This window comes from Anoplopoma fimbria, chromosome 18 (assembly GCF_027596085.1).
Source record: "Anoplopoma fimbria isolate UVic2021 breed Golden Eagle Sablefish chromosome 18, Afim_UVic_2022, whole genome shotgun sequence".
NCBI classification, from domain to species: domain Eukaryota; kingdom Metazoa; phylum Chordata; class Actinopteri; order Perciformes; family Anoplopomatidae; genus Anoplopoma; species Anoplopoma fimbria.
In genome coordinates this window covers 170,819-189,721 of record NC_072466.1, presented here as the reverse complement: position 1 = coordinate 189,721, position 18,903 = coordinate 170,819, and the positions used below count along the sequence as shown (strand labels likewise).

The window sequence follows — 18,903 nt, the reverse complement described above, 5'->3', positions numbered from 1 at the left end:
TCTCTCCTCCCTCCTCTCTCTCTCCTCCTCCTCCCCCTCCTCCTCCTCCTCCTCCCTCTCCTCCTCCTCCTCTCCTCTCCCTCCTCTCTCTCTCCCCTCCTCATCTCCTCTCTCCTCCCTCTCTCTCCTCCTCTCTCCTCCCTCTCCTCCTCCTCCTCTTCTCTCCTCCTCTCTCTCCTCCTTCTCTCTCTCCTCCTCTCCTCCTCCTCCTCTCCCTCTCCCTCCTCCCTCCCTCTCTCCCTCCTCTCTCTCTCCTCCTCTCCTCTCCTCCTCTCTCCCTCTCTCCCCTCCTCTCTCCCTCCTCTCTCTCCTCCCTCCTCTCTCCTCCTCTCCTCTCCTCCTCCCTCTCTCCTCCTCCTCTCTCTCTCCTCCCTCTCCTGTCTCCTCTCTCTCTCCTCCTCCTCTCCTCCTCCTCTCTCCTCCCTCTCCCCTCTCCTCCTCTCTCCTCCTCTCTCCTCTCCTCCTCTCCTCTCTCCTCTCCCTCCTCTCCCTCTCCTCCTCCTCCTCCTCCTCCTCCCTCCTCCTCCTCCCTCTCCTCCTCTCCTCCTCCTCTCTCCTCCTCCTCCTCTCCTCTCCTCCCTCTCCTCCTCTCCTCTCTCTCCTCTCTCTCCTCTCTCTCCTCCCTCTCCTCCCTCCTCCCTCTCTCTCTCTCCTCTCTCTCCTCTCCTCCCTCTCCTCCTCCTCCTCCCCCTCCTCCCTCTCCTCCTCCTCTCTCCTCCTCTCTCTCTCTCTCCTCTCCTCCTCCTCTCTCCTCCCTCTCCCTCTCTCCTCTCCTCTCCCTCTCCCTCCTCCTTCTCTCCTCTCTCTCCTCTCTCCTCCCTCTCCACTCTCCTCTCCTCCCTCTCTCTCCTCTCTCTTCTCTCTCTCTCCTCCTCCTCTCTCTCCTCCTCTCTCCTCATCTCTCCTCTCTCTCCTCCGTCTCCTCCCTCTCTCCTCCCCTCTCCTCTCTCCTCCTCCTCCCTCCCTCCTCCTCTCTCTCCTCCTCTCTCTCCTCCCTCTCCTCTCTCTCCCTCCTCTCTCCTCTCCTCTCTCCTCTCTCTCCTCTCCTCTCTCCTCTCTCTCTCTCTGTCTCCCTCTCTCCTCTCTCTCTCTCCTCTCTTCTGTCTCCTCTCTCCTCTCTTCTGTCTCCTGTCTCCTCTCTCCTCTCATCCCCTCTCCTCTCTTCTCCTCTCCTCTCCTTTCCGTTTCCGGTGTGTGAGTGTGAGCGGCGGTGGTGGGGGTGCGAGTGGCGCGGAGTTTTGAATTGTTTGCTGTCCCTTTTTCACGGTTTTCCCTGGTTTCTCCGTCTGTTCTATGTGCATGATCAGGTAAGATTTATTAATATCTTTACTGTGTTGGCGAGTGATCAGTGGTTGTGTCGGGAGGTTTTCGGGAGGAATGGCGTCCCCCGAGACGCCACCTCCGTCTATTCGGCAGGGAGTTAGGATAGTCCCGCCGGATAGTAGCGTTACTGTGGAGGAAGTTCTGTTGGCTGTCGGTGAGCAGGTAGGTCATGTTAAATTATCTTTTGCATCGAGAATGAATAAAGCAGTGGTTGTGTTCCTGAAAGAAGAACCCCTCGTGTATCAGCTGGTAGAGAGTGGCGTGTTTATTAGGGACCTATTCGTGCAGGTCTCCCCGCTGTCGGTTCCCTCCACGCGGATCACCGTGTCCGGTGTTCCGCCGTTTATACCTAACGAGTTGTTAGAGAACGAGCTCCGTAGGTTTGGCAAGTTTGCCGGTGGATTTAAAACGGTGAGTTTGGGATGTAAGGATCCCAAACTGAAGCACGTACAGTCTCTGAGACGGCAGGTGTTTATGTTCCTGGACTCGCCGACACAAACACTCGATGTATCGTTCAGAGTGAAGCACGGTGATGGGTTTTATATGGTGTACGCCAGCTCAGGACAGTTCAAATGTTTTGAGTGTGGAGATGTGGGACATAAACGCTTTGCGTGTCCACATAGACAGCAGGGGGCGGCTCGCTCCGCTGATGCGGCGGACGGCTCCGTTCGGTCCGCGGCTGGCGGGTCGGGTGCTGGGTCTGCGGTTGTCGGGTCCTGTGTTGAGTCTGCGGCTTGAGTCCGCGGCCGGCGAGTCCGCGGCCGGCGGGTCTGCGGCTGGCGAGTCCGGTGCTGGTTCCGCGGCCTTGTCCGCGGCTGGTGAGTCCGGTGCTGGGTCCACGGCTGGCGGGTCCAGTGCTGGCGCCGCGGTCGCGGATGCGGGTGCGGATCCCGGTGCTGTGAACGTGGCAGCCGGTGCCACTGGTTCGGTGCCACCGGTGCCTCATTTTGAGGAGGTTGACTTGGATAGTGAGGAACAGAGCGAGCCTAAGAAACAGCAGGCTCCTGTGGCTGCGGAGAACCTGAGCAGTTCTCAGTCTGCAGGCACTGAAGCAGCTTCCACAAGTTGTACAGGCAGAGATCCCACTGTGATCACCAATGAAGGAAAGGGTATGTTAAGTAGTCAGGCATCCTGTGAAGGGGAGGACATGGAGTATGACTCTGAGTCAGATACAGTATCTAGCATAGGTGAAGCTTCCAATAGGAACACAGATCTCTATTCTTTGGAGGAAATCAATCATTTTCTGGATGTGACATTTAAAAAGTCTGTTAGACTGAATGACTACTTCAGTGACACTGAAAAGTTCATCAGATCGGTTAATGTACTGAAAAGATTGGTCGGTTTTGACCTCTTGGATGAAAAGAAACGCTTTCGCCTCAAAAAGCATATTACAATTCTGAGGAAAGCGAGAAAAGGTAAAACTGCTAAGAAGACTAAAAAGTAACATGATCATGTACCACACGGTGTTTTTCCTCTTTTATTGTTTCTTGCTTTGTTCATTGTATCTGTTTCTCTTCTCTGACCGCTATGCAGAGCCTTAAAATAGGGTCTTTGAACATCAATGGTGGAGGGAGAGACAGACACAAAAGGGCATTAATCTCTGAAGTCGCCACTCAAAAAAGGGTTGATGTGCTGTTTTTGCAGGAGACGCATACTAATCCAGCAGACGAGATAGATTGGGGTTTATGGTGGGAGGGTTCATGTACCCTTAGTCATGGCACCAACCTTAGTGCAGGGGTAGCTGTTCTGTTCAGAAAAGATGCCAATGTAAAGGTTCTATCCTCTACTGAGGTGGTGAAGGGCAGGTTTTTGATAGTCAGGGCAGAAATAGAGGGCTCTGTGTTCTGCTTTGCTAACATTTATGCCCCAAATCGAGGAACAGAAAGAGTGGGTTTTTTCGCCCTGCTGGAAAGTGAGGTGGGGAATTACCAGCATGATCATTTCATCTTTGGCGGGGATTTTAATTGTACCCTGGACTTTACTATAGACAGGACAAGTGAAGAACCCCACCCACAGTCATCCCAGAGCCTTAGCGGTGTCATCGCACACCTGGATCTGTTGGACACATGGAGGGTAAAACATCCCCAATCCAGACAATACACATGGGTGAGGGTCCGCAATAACAGGGTAAGTGCAGCTAGACTAGATAGGATCTACGTTTCCAAAAGTCTCAGCTCTAGATTAATCAAAAGTTACATAAGTCCAGTTGGCTTCACTGACCATCACTATGTCAGCGTAGATTTGGTCATTTCGCCAGGTGAAAGGGTGCGGTCCTACTGGTCTTTTAACAGTAAACTTCTGCAGGACCGTACTTTCTGCAAAAGCTTTGAGAATTTTTGGCAGCAGTGGAAATCTAGGAAAGCAGATTTTGTTTCTTTGAAGCTGTGGTGGGAAGTTGGCAAGGCCCAAATTCGTGTTTTTTGCCAGCAATATACCTCTCACTCGACTGCTAGGATAAAGGCAGCAATTCAGGAGCTTGAAGTCAGTATTAGGAACATTGAAAAGGGGTCACATAGGGTTTTGGATCCCACCACGGGTCATCGGCTGCAGGAGAAGAGATTGGAGTTGAGCTCCCTCCTGCAGGAGAGAGTGAAGGGAGCTCTTGTCAGGTCTCGCTTCCTCCAGCTAAAGGATATGGATGCCCCAAGCTCTTTCTTCTTCAATCTGGAGAGATCGGTGGCACAGAGGAAGCAGATGACCTGCCTTAAGCTTCCTGGAGGCAGAGTGACTACCAGTCCGGGTGAGATGAGGACCCATGCGATGGATTTCTACGCGGACCTCTTTGGGGCAGAGCAGTGTAGCATGGAGTGCCGTGAGGAGCTCCTGGAGGGACTTCCTCAACTCATCCCAGGAGAGAAAGCTGCTCTGGACTCTGAGCTGACTCTGGACGAGTTGACAGCCGCTGTCAATCAGATGGCATCAGGGCGGGCACCAGGGATTGATGGTCTCTCCACTGACTTTTACAAGCGGTTCTGGAATATCCTTGGACATGATTTACATGGGGTTTTATTGGAATGTTTCAGAACAGGATCGCTTCCTGTCTCGTGTCAGCGAGCTGTGCTTTCCCTGCTTCCCAAGAAAGGAGACCTGGCCTTACTTAAGAACTGGAGGCCGGTTGCTCTCCTTTGCACGGACTATAAGGTGCTTTCCAGAGCCCTATCCAACAGACTTAAGGACATCCTGGGAATACTTGTACATACAGACCAAAGTTATTGTGTACCTGATAGGAAAATTATGGACAACATTTTCCTTATTCGAGATATTATTGATGTGTGTAGATCCCATAATGTTGATTTTGGTATTGTTTCTTTGGACCAGGAGAAGGCCTTTGATAGGGTGGATCACACTTATTTGTTTTCTGCACTTAAGGCTTTTGGTATAGGTGATGGTTTTCTGGCCTGGATTGGTTTATTGTATAGTGGTGCTCAATGTATGGTAAGGATGGGGGCAGGGCTGAGTCGGCCAATCCCTGTTCAGCGAGGGATAAGACAGGGTTGTCCTATCTCCGGTCAATTATATAGCCTAGCTATTGAGCCCTTGCTGTGCATGTTGAGAGGTCGGCTCAGTGGTCTCTCACTGCCGGGGTCCATTAATCTTGATCGTCCACTTACTGTTTCTGCGTATGCAGACGATGTTAATATTTTTGTCTCCAGCCAGGGGGATGTTCAGTGTTTGCAGGATACCCTGTCCCTGTTTGAAAAGGCCTCATCTGCTCGGGTGAACTGGGCAAAGAGTGAAGCCTTATTGGTGGGACAGTGGAGGTCTCAGGCAGTGCCCAGTCTGCCTGAAGGTCTTGAGTGGGGGAAGGAAGGCCTGAAAGTGTTGGGAGTATTTTTGGGCACTGAGGGGTTTCAAAACAAGAACTGGGAGGGCGTTAAGGAGAAAGTGGGCGCTCGTTTGTCTAGATGGAAATGGGTGCTACCCCAGCTGTCGTATAGGGGAAGAGTTCTGGTGGCCAATAACCTGGTCGCCTCGACTCTTTGGCATAGGCTGATTGCTCTGACGCCACCGAGAGGCCTGATGGAGGACGTTCAGCGAGTCATCCTGGACTTTTTCTGGTCTGGCCGGCACTGGGTCCGGGCAGCAGCACTCTACCTGCCTGTGGCTGAAGGGGGGCAGGGACTGATTAACATCCAGGCAAAAATTGCATCTTTTAGACTTCAGACTGCACAAAGGCTGCTGATAATTGCAGGCCAAGCTGGTTTGACGTAGCTCGTTTGCTGCTGAAGAGAGCTGGGCGATTGGGCTACGATAAACAGCTTTTCCTTCTACAGCTTGAGGATGTGGACTTAACTGGACTGACACCTTTCTACAGCTCGGTATTGCAGGCATGGCAGATTTTTAAGGTTGCACGTGCCACAAATGAGACTCCGGGCATGTGGTTGTTTGAGGAACCTTTGTTTTATAATGACCTCATAAGGACTCAAACACTGCAATCTGCCAGCCTGCGAGCCTGTCTTAGAGAGGCTAGCTGCACCAAGCTGGGCCATCTGATGAAGATGACGGCAACATCTGTGGACGCCTTGAAAGAGAGAAGTAACATCACCTCCATCAGGTTGATCAGCAGAGTTGTGGAGGAAGTCTGTGCTGCCCTGCAACAACCTCTGAGAGAATTTGCAAAAGACCGCACTTTGTGTGACCAGTGGAGCGAAGAGGGAGAGTACAGTTTCCCCGCTCTGTATATCACCCCAGTTGTGGGGGAGTGGCAGGAGGGAGGAGGTCAGCTGCTGTCTCTCACAACCCCACACCTGGAGATTTTTCAGGCTGCAGGGAAGAAGGATTTGTACCAAATCTGCTCCAAGGTTTTGAACCTGCGCTCTTTGGCAGGCTTGCAGGAGTCGAGGTGGACAGATTTTTTGGTCCAGACGTTTCCCCGAAAGGCAGCTGGCGGTCTTTGTACAAGCTGCCCGTTGAAAAACGGACAGCAGACCTCCAGTGGAGGATTGTACATGGAGCAATAGCTACCAATAGGTACAGAGCACACCTGGATCCAGAGCAGGGGGTGGAGTGTATTTTCTGCTCCCAGATTGAGACCCTGGTGCATTTATTCGTTCAGTGTCCTCGGCTGACAGTATTGTTTGAGCTTTTAAAAAAGTGGTTTCAGGGTCTAGGGGAGAATTTTTCTTTTGATTTGGTTATTTTTGGCCCAAAGTACTGTGCTCAGAAGAAGAATGTACACACATTGGTGAACTTTATATCGGGTTCTGCCAAATTGGCCATCTGGCTAACACGCAGGAACCGGGTTCAGAGTATCGGTAGTGTGGAGCCGGTGCTGGTTCTGAAGGGCCTGTTGAAGGCCCGACTGAGGGTGGAACATGCCTATTATCAAATGATGGACGATATGCAGGGCTTCAGTCACATATGGGCTGTTGGAGGGGTTTTATGCTCTGTGGGGGGTGAAGGAGAGCTGAATGTAAGCTTCTGACTACAGAAACACGTTTTTTTTGTTTGTTGTATTTTAGGGATGTTTCTGTTTTGTTTTGTTGTTTTTTTTTGCATTGCTGAAGTGATGATGTGACAGTGATCTGTTTTCTCCTTGCAGTTGTGCAATAAAGGGATTTTAAAAACCAAACCTCTCCTCCCCTCCTCCTCTCCTCCCTCTCCCCTCCCTCTCCTCCCTCCTCCCTCTCCTCCTCTCCTCCTCTCCTCTCCCTCCTCTCCTCCTATCTCCTCCTCTCTCCTCCTTGCCCAGTCTGCCTGGAGGACTTGAGTGGGAGTGAAGGAGAAGGTGTGCGCTCGGTTGTCTAAGTGGAAATGGTTGCTACCCCGGTTGTCGTATAGAGGAAGGGTTCTGGTTGCCAATAACTTAGTCGCCTCGACTCTTTGGCACAGACTTCTCGCTCTGACGCCACCAAGGGGCCTGATGGAGGACACACAAAGAGCCATCGTGGACTTCTTCTGGTCTGGCCGGCACTGGGTCCGAGCAGCAGCTCTGTACCTGCCGGTTGATGAAGGCGGGCAAGGGCTGATTGACATCCAGTCAAAAATGGCCTCTTTCAGACTCCGGACAGCTCAAAGGATTCTCTACAACTGTGGCCCAAGCTGGCTCGACACAGCTCTCCTGCTGCTGAGGAGAGCCGGGCGGTTGGGCTACGACAAGCAGCTGTTCCTCCTGCAACCGGAGAACCTGGACCTCACTGGACTTACACCTTTTTACAGCTCCGTACTGCAGGCATGGCAGATACTCAAAACCAAACGCGCCACCATTGAGGTTCCTGGAATGTGGTTGTTTGAGGAGCCTTTGTTCTTTAACACCTTTCTAAAGGCCAGAACACTGCAATCTGCCAGCCTGGAGCCGGTCTCAGAGAGGCTGGCTGCACCAAACTGGGCCATCTGTTAAAGATGACAGCGACATCGGTGGACGACCTGAGAGGAAGCAGCAACATCACCTCCGTCAGGCTGATCAACAGAGTGGTGGAGGAGGTCTGTGCCGCCCTGTCGGTAGCCCAGAGAGCGTTTGTGGTGAACCGGACTCTGTGTGACCAGTGGTCTGTTTCCCCTCTCTGACAATCACCCCCTCTGTGGAGGAGTGGCAGGAAGGAGAAAATCAGTTGCTCACTTTCACAACCCCACACCTGGACAAATTTCAGGACTTGGGGAAAAAAGCCGTCTACCAGACCTGCGTCAAGGTTCGGAACTTGCGCTCTTTGGCAGGGATGAAGGAGTCGAGGTGGACTGAGTTCTGTGGTCCAGAGTTTTCCCCGAAAGGCAGCTGGTCTCTGTACAAGCTGCCCGTTGAGGAGCGGACAGCAGACCTCCAGTGGAGGGTTGTACACGGAGCGATAGCTACGAACAGATACAGAGAACCTTGATCCTGAGCTGGGGGGGTGTGTGTTACAGAGAACCTTGATCCTGAGCTGGGGGGGGGGGTGTTTGTTCTGCTCTCAGAGCGAAAGTCTTGTACATCTATTTGTTCAGTGTCCTCGACTGTCAGCTATGTTTGAACTTTTAAAAAGGTGTTTCAGGGTCTCGGGGAGATGTTTTCTGATCGTTTGTTCATTTTTGGTCCGCAGTATACTGCAAAGAGGAAACACACACATACTTTGGTGAACTTTTTATCTGGTGCCTCTAAGTCGGCCGTCTGGCTGACACGGAGGAACCGGGCTCAGAGTGTTGGCAGTGTGGAGCTGGTTCCGGTTCTGAAGGGGCTGCTGAAGGCCCGACTCAGGGTGGAGCATACGTACTACCACATGATGGACAATGTGACGGCCTTCTGCCGCATCTGGGCTGTTGGGGGGTTTTATGCTCCGTGGGGGAGGAGGGAGAGCTGGTCGTTAACCTGTGATCAGTTTAACCTTTTTCTATTTCCTTGTACTTTATGAGTTGTTTAATTTATTTTATTTTGTCCAATGCAGTGATATAGTGTTTCCCTGCAATGATAGGATAAAGGGACTTTAAAAACCAAAACCTCCTTCTCTCCACTCCTCCTTCTCTCCTCTCTCCTCCTCCTCTCTCCTTCTTTCTCCTCTCCTCCTCCTCTCCTCTCCTCCCTCTCCATCCTCTTCTCTCTCCACTCTCTCCTCTCTCCTCCTTCTCTCCTCCCTCTCCTCCTTCTCTCCTCTCTCCTCCTTCTCTCCTCCTCTCCTCTCTCTCCTCCTCCTTCTCTCCTCCTCTCCTCTCTCTCCTCCTCCTCCTCTCTCTCCTCCTTCTCCTGTCCTCCTCCTTCTCTCCTCTCTCCCCTCTCTCCTCTCTCTCCTCCGTGTATTTTGCCAACAACACCCGGCCCATTCCACAGCTAAACTAAAAGCAGCAGTCGAGGAGCTGGAAGCCAGCATTATAAAGATTGAGCAGGGCTTACTCAGCCACCCCGATTCCACTGCTGGTCTTCAGCTGAAAGAGAAGAAGTCGGAACTAAGCTCCTTCCTGAAAGAGAGGGTGAAAGAAGCTCTGGTCAGGTCACGCTTCCTCCGACTTCGAGACATGGATGCTCCAAGCACCTTCTTTTTTAACCTGGAGAGATCTGTGGCCCAGAGGAAACAAATGACCTGCCTTCAACTCCCAGGAGGCAGAGTAACCACCAGTCCGGCTGAAATGAGGGGCCATGCCATGGAATTCTATGCTGGTCTCTTTGGGGCAGAAAACTGCAGCATGGAGTGTCGCGAGGAGCTCCTGGAGGGGCTTCCTCAGCTCAGCCCGGAAGAGAAAGCAGCTCGACTGGGAGCTAACATTGGAGGAGCTGATGGTTGCGGTCAACCAGATGTCTTCAGGACGGGCACCAGGGATCGATGGTCTCTCCACTGACTTCCTGAAGCAGTTTGGGTTTTTACTTGGACCTGATTTACACAGAGTTATGATGGAGGCTTTGAGAACAGGATCACTCCCTGTCTTCTGCCAACGGGCAGTCCTTTCCCTGCTGCCCAAAAAAGGGGATTTGGCCTTATTAAAAAACTGGAGACCTGTTGCCCTCCTCTGTGCAGACTACAAGGTGCTCTCTAGAGCCTTATCCAACCGCCTGAAGGTGTCCTGGAAATGGTGGTGTTATCAGATCAGACCTACTGTGTACCGGCGGCTGTGGCGTAGTGGAGAGCAAGGTAGTTCTCCAATCAGAGGATCGGTGGTTCAATACCCGGCTTCGGCAGTCGATGTGTCCTTGGGCAAGACACTTAACCCCAAGCTGCTCCTGAAGGCCATCGGTGTGGACTGGATGATGAATGTTAGTTAGAGTCTGATGGTGGCACCTTGATGGTAGCCTGTCATCAGTGTGTGAATGGGTGAATGATATGTAATATACTACTGACTGTAAGTCGCTTTGGATAAAAGCGTCTGCTAAATGACTGTAATGTAATGTAATGTACCGGGCAGGACAATAATGGATAATATTTTCTTTATGCGGCATGTCATCGATATTTGTCAATTACACAATGTTAATGTGGGGATTGTTTCACTGGATCAGGAGAAAGCGTTTGATAGGGTGGATCATTCTTATTTATTTTCTGCACTTAGGGCTTTTGGTGATGGGTTTATATCTTGGGTTAGTTTGTTGTATAGTGGTGCACAATGTCTGGTGAAGATGGGGGCAGGTCTGAGTAGGCCAATCCCTGTACGGCGAGGGATAAGGCAGGGCTGTCCTATTTCGGGCCAGCTGTACAGTCTGGCCATTGAGCCCTTGTTGTGTCGGCTGAGAGATTGGCTCAGCGGCATTCTGCTGCCGGGGTCCTGCAGCTTTGAGCGTCCTCCTACTGTCTCTGCTTATGCAGACGTTAACATCTTTGTCACCAGCCAGGGGGACGTTCAATGTCTGCAGGACACCCTGTCCCTCTATGAGAAAGCTTGCTCTGCACAGGTGAACTGGGCAAAGAGTGAGGCGTTGCTGGTGGGGCAGTGGAGGGGTCAGGCAGTGCCCAGTCTGCCTGGAGGGCTGGATTGGGGGAAGGAAGGGTTGAGGGTGCTAGGTTTTTTTTTGGGGCACTGAGGGTTTTCAAAGGAAGAACTGGGAGGGAGTGAAGGAGAAAGTGTGCGCCAAGTTATCTAAATGGAAATGGCTGCTACCCCAGCTGTCCTATAGGGGAAGAGTTCTGGTTACAAATAACTTAGTCGCCTCGACTCTTTGGCACAGACTTGTGGCCCTGACGCCACCTAAAGGCCTGGTGGAGGAAATACAGCGAGAAATTGTGGATTTCTTCTGGTCTGGCCGGCATTGGATCCGGGCAGGAGCTCTCTACCTTCCTGTAGATGAGGGGGGGCAGGGACTGGTCAGTGTCCAGTCTAAAATTGCCTCTTTTAGACTTCGAACCGCACAGAGAGTGCTTTACGACTGTGGCCCGAGCTGGCTAGAGACAGCGAAACTACTGCTGAGGAGAGCTGGCAGGTTGGGGTACGACAAGCAGCTCTTCCTGTTGGCTGAGGATGTGGATCTTACAGGCCTGACACCCTTCTACAAGTCGGTACTGGAGGCATGGCAGATTTTTAAGATCTCCCGTGATCTTGCTGAGACCCCGGGCATGTGGCTGTTTGAGGAACCTTTATTTTTTAACAACTTTTGGCTGCCCTGCCACTGTCCCTGAGAACATTTGTTGGAAGCCGTACTTTAGGTGAACATTGGATGGAGGACAGCGAGTACAGCTTTCCATCTCTCTTGATTACACCAGCTGTTGGGGAGTGGCAGGAAGGAGGAGGGCAGCTCTTGTCTTTCTCGACCCCCCGACTGGATAAGTTTAGGGCTTCTGGGAAGATGGTACTCTACCAGGTAAGTGTTAAAGTCCTGAACCTTGGCTCGTTGGCGGGGCTCAGGGAGTCGAGGGGGACTGAGTTCTTTGGTCCAGATGTTTTCCGAAAGGCTCTCTCTCCTCCTCTCTCTCTCCTCCTCCCTCTCCTCCTCCAGTAGTAAAGACTCATTGATTCATTTAAATGTTTTTATTTTAAAGGAGGAATGTTGAAGTGATGACTCAGCAGAAATATAAGCCCCTCCCCCCTGTGTTCTGTGGGCGGAGTCAAAGGACCGACACTGACGTGATTGACTGCTCCTCCTGTTGTCATGGCGACAGCTCTTCTTTTCACAGGAAACTTTTTGCTTCAAAGTAAAAGTCTTCAGTTCTTCCACCGGATTTGCTGAAAGAGAAGAAAGAAAACAAATGTGAGACAGGTCACATGATGCCTCTGCTCCTCCTCCTCCCCCTCCTCTGCCTCCTCCCCCTCTTCCTCCTCCTCCCCCTCCTCATTCCCCTCCCCTTCCTCCTCCTCCCCCTCCTCTTCCTCACCGTGTTGTTGAGCAGTTCGTCGATCTTCCTCTCCTCCACAGATCCTCTCTGCACCTTCCCCCGGTATCCTAGCAACTGCTGCCGGTCCTTCAGGTCCCGGTACGTCTGATTGGCCCAGAGACATGCCAGTCATCATGACATCATAGCATTACATTACATCAGTAGTATTAAATATCATCCAATCAGAGAGCAGTATTAATGTTAACAGTCTCACGTTGATGACGATGTCATGACATTTATGTTTCTGAGCCAACGTGATCCTGAGCTCTGCATCATCAACCAGCGCCACGTAGTCCTGCAACACCTGTCAATCAGAAAACACACCTGTCAATCAGAAAACACACCTGTCAATCAGAAAACACACCTGTCAATCAGAAAACACCCTCACAACACCTGTTTTTCGGTGGTGATGTTAGTTTGGCCCCGCCCTTCTCACCTGTGTGGGGGCGGAGTTTTTTTGCAGGATGTCGACGACCCGTTGGAAGCTGAGCGGTGATTTCTTCCTGGTGAAGCCGAGCCAGTTCCTGCTGGTGAACAGAGCATCCACGTCCAACCACGCCTTCAGCTTCGCCCGCGCCGCCAACGCCGTCACAAAATACTGCTTCTCCGAAATCTGGGGTCAAAGGTCAACGAGGTTAGAGACCAAGGACAGAAAGTTGACCTTTAATATGTTCAAACAATGTCTCCTCACACCTTGAAGGTCTGACGGATGTTCAGAGGACTGCTGAAGGTTCCCTGCAAACAGAAATAAAACATCTGGGTGAACTAATGTGGTTCCACTAAACTGGTTTAGGTAATCTGGTTTAATTAAACTGGTTTAAGTAGTCTGGTTTAATTAAACTGGTTTAAGTAATCTGGTTTTAGTAATCTGGTTTAAGTAAACTGGTTTAAGTAGTCTGGTTTAATAAACTGGTTTAAATAATCTGGGTTGATTAAACTAGTTTAATTAAACTGGTTTAAAAATGTTTAAAATATCGGGTTCAACTAAATTGGTTAAAATAATCTCACTCGGTGTAGTGGTAGAAGCAGCAGTAGCACATCTGGTTTAGTTAAACTCAGACTAACCTCAGTCTGGTTTAGTTAAACTCAGACTAACCTCTGACTCGGTGTAGTGGTAGAAGCAGCAGTAGTAGAGTGTTGTGATCAGCGGCATGTTGAGGATCGAAGCTCTTCTGGGAAACCTCTGGAAGATTTCCATCTTCCCACCACGTTCTGCCTGTCGGTCGGTTGCCTGGCAACAATACAGAAAGATTAAACTTGAGTAAACTGGGATACAAATCAATAATCTACTGACTGTCAATGTCACATAACAAAACTGGTTTAAGACAGTCTATTACTGGTTTAAGACAGACTAATACTGGTTTAAGACAGTTTAATACTGGTTTAAGACAGTCTAGTTAATATACTACTGATTGTAAGTCGCTTTGGATAAAAGAGTCTGCTAAATGACTGTAATGTAATGTAAAATGTAATGTCTAATACTGGTTTAAGACAGTCTAATACTGGTTTAAGACAGTCTAATACTGGTTTAAGACAGACTAATACTGGTTTAAGACAGTTTAATACTGGTTTAAGACAGACTAATACTGGTTTAAGACAGTCTAATACTGGTTTAAGACAGTCTAATACTGGTTTAAGACAGTTTAATACTGGTTTAAGACAGACTAATACTGGTTATCAGTCTAATACTGGTTTAAGACAGACTAATACTGGTTTAAGACAGTTTAATACTGGTTTAAGACAGACTATTACTGGTTTAAGACAGACTAATACTGGTTTAAGACAGACTATTACTGGTTTAAGACAGTCTAATACTGGGTGAAACTGGTTTTGTGTTCCTTACCTCGATGATAACTTGTCTCTCCAGCAGAGTGTAGTGATCCTGAACATGAGTAGAATCTTCTGGAGAAAATGGAAGACTGGAAAGAAACAAACCAACAATAAACAACAAACCGTTAGAAGCCTTGGATGTGTTTTACAATAAAAAATGGATTTCGTATCAAAGTACATTTGGAAAAGTACATTTAGTATACAAATACTATTTGTATATGTGTTAAAATATGTTAATTGCTTAGTTCAGAGTATTTGTATATGTGTATTTGTATACTTGGAGTACGGTGGCCTACACTGCTACTCAGTCACTCACCTGAGGCAGCTCTTCAGAAAGTCCCGCCTCTTGTTTTCATCAGCGATGCTCAGGTGTTCTTTATACTGCATCAGCTGTCGCCAAGGAAACAGTTGAAAACTAACATCAGCTCCCACCACTGACACTTTAGATGTGTACTAATACTGTGTACTAGTACTGTGTACTGCTTTTGTATAAGTAGTGTGTTGTACGTACCGCCACGTCCTCCGTCCTGCCCAGAGCTCTGAGGACCAGAAGAAGAAAACAGATCAGATAAATACTGAACATGGACATTACACCAGTTGTGTCCAGGTATGTCCAGGTGTGTCCAGGTATGTCCAGTTGTGTCCAGGTGTGTCCAGGTGTGTCCAGTTGTGTCCAGGTATGTCCAGGTGTGTCCAGTTGTGTTTAGGCGTGTCCAGGTGTGTCCAGGTGTGTTTAGGTGTGTCCAGTTGTGTTTAGGCGTGTCCAGGTGTGTCCAGGTGTGTTTAGGTGTGTCCAGGTGTGTCCAGGTGTGTCCAGGTATGTTTAGGTGTGTCCAGGTGTGTCCAGGTGTGTTTAGGTATGTTTAGGTGTGTCCAGGTGTGTTTAAGTTTGTCCAGGTGTGTCCTGGTGTGTCCAGGTATGTTTAGGTGTGTCCAGTTGTGTTTAAGTTTGTCCAAGTGTGTCCAGGTGTGTTCAGGCGAATCCAGGTGTCCTGGTGTGCACTGTTCAGGTGTGAGTACATACCTGAGTAGCTCCAGCAACAGCCTCTGGTCTCTGGTTTCTGTCAGATAGTGGATCAAATGCCTCAGAGCCGTCTGTCTGGACTCCAGCTCCCGAAACAAAACCTCTAAGCAAGAAAACACATAGTCAGTAACACCAGGTCTGACTGATCCAGAACAAGGTCTGACCGAACCAGAACCAGGTCTGACCGATCCAGAACCAGGTCTGTCTGATCCAGAACTAGATCTGACAAATCCGGGATCAGGATGGACTAATGCAGGACCAGGACAGACTGATCAAGTCTGAACCAATAGGCTCACCTTTACTCAGAGTCCTCTTTAAGTAAATTAGAACCTGAAAGTAAAGAACAGCGTGATGTCAGTTGTTTTTGAAGAAGTTGACACAACATTTTTTTTAATAGATATTTTTGTTGTTGACATTGTTTTCAAATAATAAATAAAGTTACAGCAGTGATGACGTTTCCATCGTGTGCACTGACGGCGTAATCCAGCAGCAACAGTTTATCCTGAAGTGAACGAAACTTCTCCAGTGACACAACCTGAAACATACACAGTGAAGTTCACTGAGATACTAGCTGTATTTATACACACTAATACTACCACTGTAGTACTTCCTCTCCAGAGAAACCTAAACCTATAGAGAGGTCAACGCTCAGGTGTCTTACCTTTCCCTGCTGCATCCTCTGGACCGTTTCTTCAGGCGACCAATCACTGACATAATCCTGAAGTCACAACAGGATGAGATCATCATTAGTTCACAAGAAATAAAGACCGTTAATCAGACTATTAGTCTTTAATCAGATCATCAGTCTTTAATCAGATCATCAGTCTTTAATCAGATCATCAGTCTTTAATCAGATTATCAGTCTTTAATCAGATTATCAGTCTTTAATCAGATCATCAGTCTTTAATCAGATTATCAGTCTGTACTCAGATTATCAGTCTGTACTCAGATTATCAGTCTGTACTCAGATCATCAGTCTTTAATCAGATCATCAGTCTTTAATCAGATCATCAGTCTTTAATCAGATCATCAGTCTTTAATCAGATTACAAGTCTCGTTGTTACCTTGTATTCAGATTTGGGTTTTCGGAGTTCAGGAGCGTAGAGTCTGACAGATGGGTCACTGAGCGCTAAAACACAGAAACATCAGTTACTCACTCGCTCACTCACTCACTGACTCTGTCACTCACTCACTCACTATCTCACTCTGTCACTCACTCACTCACTCTGTCACTCACTCACTCACTCGCTCATAAAGAGTAGTTCAGACTCACAGTCAGTGAACGACTGAAAGTTTCCTCCTTTAGTTTTTCCTGCAGAGAAACAAATTTAACTTTAGTTTAAGTCATGTTCCTGAGTCACCTGTCTGTCTCCACTGGTCTGTCTCACCTGTCTGTCCCACGTACCCATTACCTTTGCACCTGTCTATCCACCTTTCCACCTGTCCATTACCTTTCCACCTGTCTGTCTCACCTGTCCATTACCTTTCCACCTGTCTGTCTCACCTGTCCATTACCTTTCCACCTGTCCATTACCTTTCCACCTGTCTGTATCACCTGTCCATTACCTTTCCACCTGTCTGTCTCACCTGTCTGTCTCACCTGTCCATTACCTTTCCACCTGTCCATTACCTTTCCACCTGTCTGTCTCACCTGTCCATTACCTTTCCACCTGTCCATTACCTTTCCACCTGTCTGTTTCACCTGTCTGTCTCACCTGTCCGTTACCTATCCACCTGTCTCACCTTTGAACAGGGAGCTCAGAGAGTAACCTGAGTGAGTCTTGCTGATCGTCAGTGTGTCGGCGTTGATTTTGGGGAAGGCGGGCTCTCTGTCTGTTCTCTGATTGGACGCTGCCGTCTCACTGACCGACCAGGAAATACCTAAGGAGACACAGGACCATGATGCTATCCCTGCAGCCAATCACAGCACACAATTCTAAACAGGTGATTTAATAACAAGAGTAATGTATTACTGCCGACAGGCTCTCCGCTCCAGTTGACCTTCTCCACCTCTTCTTCATCATCGTCTTCCTCCACCAGGCAGCGGATGCTGTTCACCGCCCGCTTCGACTCCTTTAACTAAAGAACACAGTTCACCTGTCTGTCCGTTCACCTGTCTGTCCGTTCACCTGTCTGTCAGTTCACCTGTCTGTCAGGGCACCTGTCTGTCCGTTCACCTGTCTGTCAGGGCACCTGTCTGTCCGTTCACCTGTCTGTCAGGGCACCTGTCTGTCAGGGCACCTGTCTGTCCGTTCACCTGTCTGTCCGTTCACCTGTCTGTCAGGGCACCTGTCTGTCAGGGCACCTGTCTGTCAGTGCACCTGTCTGTCAGGGCACCTGTCTGTCCGTTCACCTGTCTGTCCGTTCACCTGTCTGTCAGTGCACCTGTCTGTCAGGGCACCTGTCTGTCCGTTCACCTGTCTGTCAGTTCACCTGTCTGTCAGGGCACCTGTCTGTCAGGGCACCTGTCTGTCCGTTCACCTGTCTGTCCGTTCACCTGTCTGTCAGTGCACCTGTCTGTCAGGGCACCTGTCTGTCAGTTCACCTGTCTGTCCGTTCACCTGTCTGTCAGGGCACCTGTCTGTCAGTTCACCTGTCTGTCAGTGCACCTGTCTGTCAGGGCACCTGTCTGTCAGGGCACCTGTCTGTCAGTTCACCTGTCTGTCAGGGCACCTGTCTGTCAGTTCACCTGTCTGTCAGTGCACCTGTCTGTCAGGGCACCTGTCTGTCAGTTCACCTGTCTGTCCGTTCACCTGTCTGTCAGGGCACCTGTCTGTCAGTTCACCTGTCTGTCCGTTCACCTGTCTGTCAGGGCACCTGTCTGTCAGTTCACCTGTCTGTCAGTGCACCTGTCTGTCAGTACAGTAGGTCTGGGTCTTACCCTACTGAACTCGTCATCTTCGTCATCGAAGGTGAACGCTTTAAACTTGGAGCTGTTCCAGTAGTCCTCCTCGTCTGCTTTACTCTTCATCATCTGGACACAGAAGACTTTATTTAAACTGACAACACGAAGGAGGAGAAGAAAAATTACAATAATAATGTATTTATGTGTATATATTGTGTGTATATATTTTGTGTATATGTGTATATATGTGTATATACAGTGGGTACGGAAAGTATTCAGACCCCTTTAAATTTTTCACTCTTTGTTTCATTGCAGCCATTTGCTAAAATCGAAAAAGTTAATTTTTTTTCGCATTAATGTACACTCAGCAACCCATCTTGACAGAAAAAAACAGAAATGTAGAAATTTTTGCAAATTTATTAAAAAAGAAAAACTGAAATATCACATGGTCATAAGTATTCAGACCCTTTGCTCAGTATTGAGTAGAAGCACCCTTTTGAGCTAGTACAGCCATGAGTCTTCTTGGGAATGATGCAACAAGTTTCTCACACCTGGATTTGGGGATCCTCTGCCATTCTTCCTTGCAGATCCTCTCCAGTTCTGTCAGGTTGGATGGTGAACGTTGGTGGACAGCCATTTTCAGGTCTCTCCAGAGATGCTCAATTGGGTTTAGGTCAGGGCTCTGGCTGGGCCAGTCAAGAATGGTCACAGACTTGTTCCGAAGCCACTCCTTTGTTATTTTAGCTGTGTGCTTCGGGTCATTGTCTTGTTGGAAGGTGAACCTTCGGCCCAGTCTGAGGTCCTGAGCACTCTGGAGGAGGTTTTCTTCCAGGATATCTCTGTACTTGGCCGCATTCATCTTTCCTTCAATTGCAACCAGTCGTCCTGTCCCTGCAGCTGAAAAACACCCCCATAGCATGATGCTGCCACCACCATGTTTCACTGTTGGGATTGTATTGGGCAGGTGATGAGCAGTGCCTGGTTTTCTCCACACATACCGCTTAGAATTAACGCCAAAAAGTTCAATCTCATCAGACCAGAGAATCTTATTTCTCATAGTTTGGGAGTCCTCCATGTGTTTTTTGGCAAACTCTATGCGGGCTTTCATATGTCTTGCACTGAGGAGAGGCTTCCGTCGGGCCACTCTGCCATAAAGCCCCGACTGGTGGAGGGCTGCAGTGATA

At 49.2% G+C, this 18,903-nt stretch overlaps 1 protein-coding gene across 2 annotated transcripts in view; it reads right to left on the bottom strand.

The window, feature by feature from the left end:
* Positions 1–11,670: 11,670 nt before the first annotated feature.
* vipas39 (VPS33B interacting protein, apical-basolateral polarity regulator, spe-39 homolog) overlaps positions 11,671–18,903 on the bottom strand; it is an 11,552-nt gene continuing 4,319 nt past the window's right edge. The window contains exons 2-19 of one of the 2 annotated variants that reach the window (XM_054618201.1): positions 17,756–17,848; positions 16,848–16,953; positions 16,618–16,755; positions 16,148–16,186; positions 15,939–16,003; positions 15,536–15,592; positions 15,317–15,409; positions 15,171–15,204; positions 14,875–14,977; positions 14,362–14,389; positions 14,167–14,240; positions 13,864–13,939; positions 13,117–13,251; positions 12,714–12,755; positions 12,457–12,633; positions 12,235–12,324; positions 12,021–12,125; positions 11,671–11,871 (exon numbers count right to left, since the gene is read on the bottom strand). In XM_054618201.1, coding sequence (XP_054474176.1) covers positions 11,851–11,871; positions 12,021–12,125; positions 12,235–12,324; positions 12,457–12,633; positions 12,714–12,755; positions 13,117–13,251; positions 13,864–13,939; positions 14,167–14,240; positions 14,362–14,389; positions 14,875–14,977; positions 15,171–15,204; positions 15,317–15,409; positions 15,536–15,592; positions 15,939–16,003; positions 16,148–16,186; positions 16,618–16,755; positions 16,848–16,953; positions 17,756–17,848 — 1,476 coding nt within the window. In that variant the 3' untranslated portion in view covers positions 11,671–11,850. Of the gene's footprint in view, positions 11,872–12,020; positions 12,126–12,234; positions 12,325–12,456; positions 12,634–12,713; positions 12,756–13,116; positions 13,252–13,863; positions 13,940–14,166; positions 14,241–14,361; positions 14,390–14,874; positions 14,978–15,170; positions 15,205–15,316; positions 15,410–15,535; positions 15,593–15,938; positions 16,004–16,147; positions 16,187–16,617; positions 16,756–16,847; positions 16,954–17,755; positions 17,868–18,903 lie in introns of those variants that run through there. The other variant, XM_054618202.1, reaches the window with a different exon arrangement.